General features: G+C 40.7%; 1 protein-coding gene across 1 annotated transcript in view; it reads right to left on the bottom strand.

Annotated features, from left to right (window-relative positions):
* Window positions 1–3,678, bottom strand: part of RYBP (RING1 and YY1 binding protein) — a 50,818-nt gene that overhangs the window by 41,773 nt on the left and 5,367 nt on the right. Inside the window, exon 3 of the mRNA XM_085300004.1 lies at window positions 3,393–3,646. Coding sequence (XP_085156130.1) covers window positions 3,393–3,646 — 254 coding nt within the window. The remainder of the gene's footprint in view (window positions 1–3,392; window positions 3,647–3,678) is intronic.

Raw genomic sequence — 3,678 nt, 5'->3', positions numbered from 1 at the left:
AAACAGAAACAGAGAACCACAGTCTACCTTCAAGTAGGAGCTTGCAACTCCCTGCAGTATCAGAAAGAAATACAAGGCCAAGTTCTGCCCTAACATTCTTAAAAAGTCCAAAGTAAACTTTCCTTCTATGTTTGAAGTAGTAATGGATATTGGAAGGGAATGTGTGTTTGTGGAGCGAAGTTCCCAGCAGAAGTTTGAATTCAAGCCTTCTTCTAGCGTTCAGGAACTGATTGAGCTCTACCAGAGCAAACCACTAGAGCAACCACAGGACACCAGTGGAAGTAGTGACTAGCACCAGTTCCCTCATCYGTTACACCAACGTAAAAACATCTAGGAAAGAAAAGCACTGTAAACCCCAGCAGGCACATTACCATTATTCATTCTCAAGCCAGTCAGTTAAATTGCCATCCAGCTGAACTAAATGCTGTGCAGATCATGGCTCGTCCTTCACAGAAGGAAAACCTTATAAAATTCAAAATGCCCCATACTTGATACACCTGCCTGAACAGAGAGGAATAAAGTTTAACCATAAAAAAAAAAAGAGAGAGAGAGAGAGAGTTGGGGAAAGTGAATGAATGACATACTATAATAAATCCAGTATTAATATAACCACTACAGGTTAATGCAGTCTTCACATGGCAACTCTGAATTCTCTCAAGATGAATTCGACCTTTTTTTTCTTTTTTCTTAAGTATACCTGAAATATTTACAAACAGCCTCTTAAAGAACTATTCAGGTGCAATTTAACTGTTCAGTGTCTACAGTGGTTTTTGATTTGCTATGCCAACTGTAAAACCCACTGTGTTTAAAGCTCCTTTCAAGGGATCTGGGGGATAGTTGAATAGAAAGGACATAGACGGATCCAAGAAAGTAAAACCTGTCCTGCTGCCAGTCACCCTCCCACACATCACACAAAGATTATATCAAGTCTGTAAGACACACACAGTGAAAATTAGCTAAAGTCTTAACTAGTTCACAAATCAGAGAGCATTTATCAGCCAAAGTAAATTCTACAGCAAATAACTGACTTCACACTTGAGTTAAAAAAAAAGTAGGTCATTCTAAATCTTAATAAAAAAGTCTGGGCATACTGTAATTGTACACAATGATTTGATACAAACATTGCCTCATCATATCATATCTTTTCTAAACTACTACTTTTTAAAATAACGGAGATAAACTTCCGATAAATGTTATCTAAGTAAATCATAACCAGACATGATAGTTTTAAGTGAGCATAAGCTTCATCAGATTGTCAAATTACAAGTTAAAGCTGTTGATCCAATATCTTACAGATCTGATAAAAAACAAGTTCAGAAATCATATATTTCAGGTAATAAATTATCAAACATAAGTCATAGAGTTTCATTACGTTAGTCGTTTAAAAAAAAAATTCTGAAGAATTTCCCAGCCATTGACTTGCACGTCACATACTGTAACACTCAAAGCAATACCACATCAAAGAACTCTGACCTCTGAGATCTTCTCAATACACAAAGTTCACTCACAATATTCAATCACTCCTACTTTCAGTTATATTTATTCATAAATCATATTAATATGCAAGAAGAGATGATGGCCCATTGAATATTAAATACTTTTCCAAATTCTACAAAAGTAATTTAAAAAGCAGCAAAAAATGAATAGAACGCTGATGAATTAAACGAATTAAAATTAGAARCCATTCATAAGAGTCCATTAAAAGCTAAACAGAAGAACAATGTTCTAGACCCAAGGATCACATCTGCAAACAAGGCTACATTTCTTAACCTGAAATCATTAATTGCCATCCCTCTTGAGGGCCCTTGAAGGGACAAAACATCCCTCTATCTGAACAAATGTTTTAAAGCTATCATTATAAACAAAATAAGAACATGTGAGAGAAAGCTTCTGCTCTCAAAATGAACATCAGTATGGTGGCCAAATGAAAATGATCCAGTATGATACAAGATATGATCCATATGGACTCCTACATCTCATTAAGCCTCTCCTCCTACAAACACTTACGCACATGCTTGACATTATGCTGTGAGAACTTTCAGTGACTGCAAGACTACATACTGTAGCAGCGCAGTTAAACAGTAGATAACTGCAGGATCAACATGTCTTACCTGAACCCCACAACTGGGAAACCACAAAAACAGAATCCGAGGGAAACAAGCTGTGCTTTGAAGGTTTATCACACAACAAAACGAGATTTATAAACCAAGAATCAGATCTACAAGCATATACAACATTACCATCCTGAAAGTCACACCTCACTCAACAATGTATATTAATTTTATATAAGACAGTTACGTTCAGCGCCTCAGGATATTCTGCAAAATACATATGCATACTTGTAACCAACAGGCATCATAAAATGCGCAGTTAAGTACTACAACACTGTATTGCTGTAACTGATAGAGTTTCAATGGCCCACAAGCATGCTCCCATTAAAAAAGTAGGCACTTCACATTGTTTAAATCACTGCGCAGGCAGTAATTAACTGAACATACTTCTAACCTCCTTTGTCAATCAAGTCAAGATACTAAGTCATGAAAACAGCCTGCTCCTGGGAGGATCTCAATACACTGCTTCATGCAAAAAAAAGGGAAAACCATGTTTTTTCACAGTTGAAATCTTAGAAACTACTTCCTTGACAAAGGAAAATAATGTGATCTCAAATTTCAAATGCAGAGTATGTACACAAAGAAAATCAGAAGTCAACATCTTAGAATAAATCAGAAAAAGGGAACAAAACGCAGAGCACTGCATCCCTACTTTACCACCATCGGTATTTCCAGGACAAACTTCTAAATTCATTAGCTGGGAGAATGCAAAAAAAAAATTGATATTAGATTAGCTACTYTATGTCAGCTTCACCATCTTGTAAAGACTTCCACTATTGCTCTGCACAGGGTAATCAGCAAGAACTGACAGCTAAAGCTCYCAGAAATCCGCACCATTCCCGCACTGGGTATAAAGCCGATCCCTTTCAGATGACAACAGACACGGAGAGATCAACGCTGCAGGGAGGGAGCTGCTGTTCTTGCAGCATCTTTTGGTTTCCTCTGATCCCACTGCGCTCCCTAATCCTCAGTTACTCCTGTAGAAAACACGGGTAAATCTCTGCCCAAAACACAGAAAACTCTGCGCCCCGGCACAAAACCTGAACRGAACCGGAGCGCTCCCGGCTGCCTGGAGATCCTTCAGAGGCCTTCCTTAAGTTAGCGCCAACAAGAAAGCGGAGAACAGAAAGCACAGAACAACAGGAAGATTCGGGTCGCTGCCACGCTCAGGAGCCGCGCTGCCGAGGCCTCGCCTAGCGCCTGGAAGGGGATCGCTGCAATTCACGGGGCTTCGCGGTCGAGGGGGCAGAAGGGCCCGCAGCGGCGGCGGGGCGGCCGTACCTGGTGGAGGTGCCTTTCCGGACGTCGCAGATGCTGCACTTGAAGGCCTCCGCGCTGTTCCTGAAGGTGCACACGCTGCAATCCCAAAAGCCTTCGTCGGCCGCAGGTTTCGCTTGCCTTTTTGGCCTTGAGGAGGGAGGAAGAGAGAGAGAAAGTGTGTGTGTGTGCGTGTGCGTGTGGGGAGGAGGAGGAGAAAAGCAGCAGGAGGAGGAGGAGAGAGCAGGAGGAGGAGAGAAAGAAAACACACACACACACTCGCATCAGAAACCATATTATGAAGCCCCGA

This window comes from Rhea americana, unplaced genomic scaffold (genome assembly GCF_003343005.1).
Source record: "Rhea americana isolate MKP2758 unplaced genomic scaffold, rheAme1 scaffold_16, whole genome shotgun sequence".
Classification (NCBI taxonomy): domain Eukaryota; kingdom Metazoa; phylum Chordata; class Aves; order Rheiformes; family Rheidae; genus Rhea; species Rhea americana.
The sequence above is the reverse complement of the archived record's forward strand: the minus strand, read 5'-3'. Positions and strand labels throughout refer to the sequence as shown.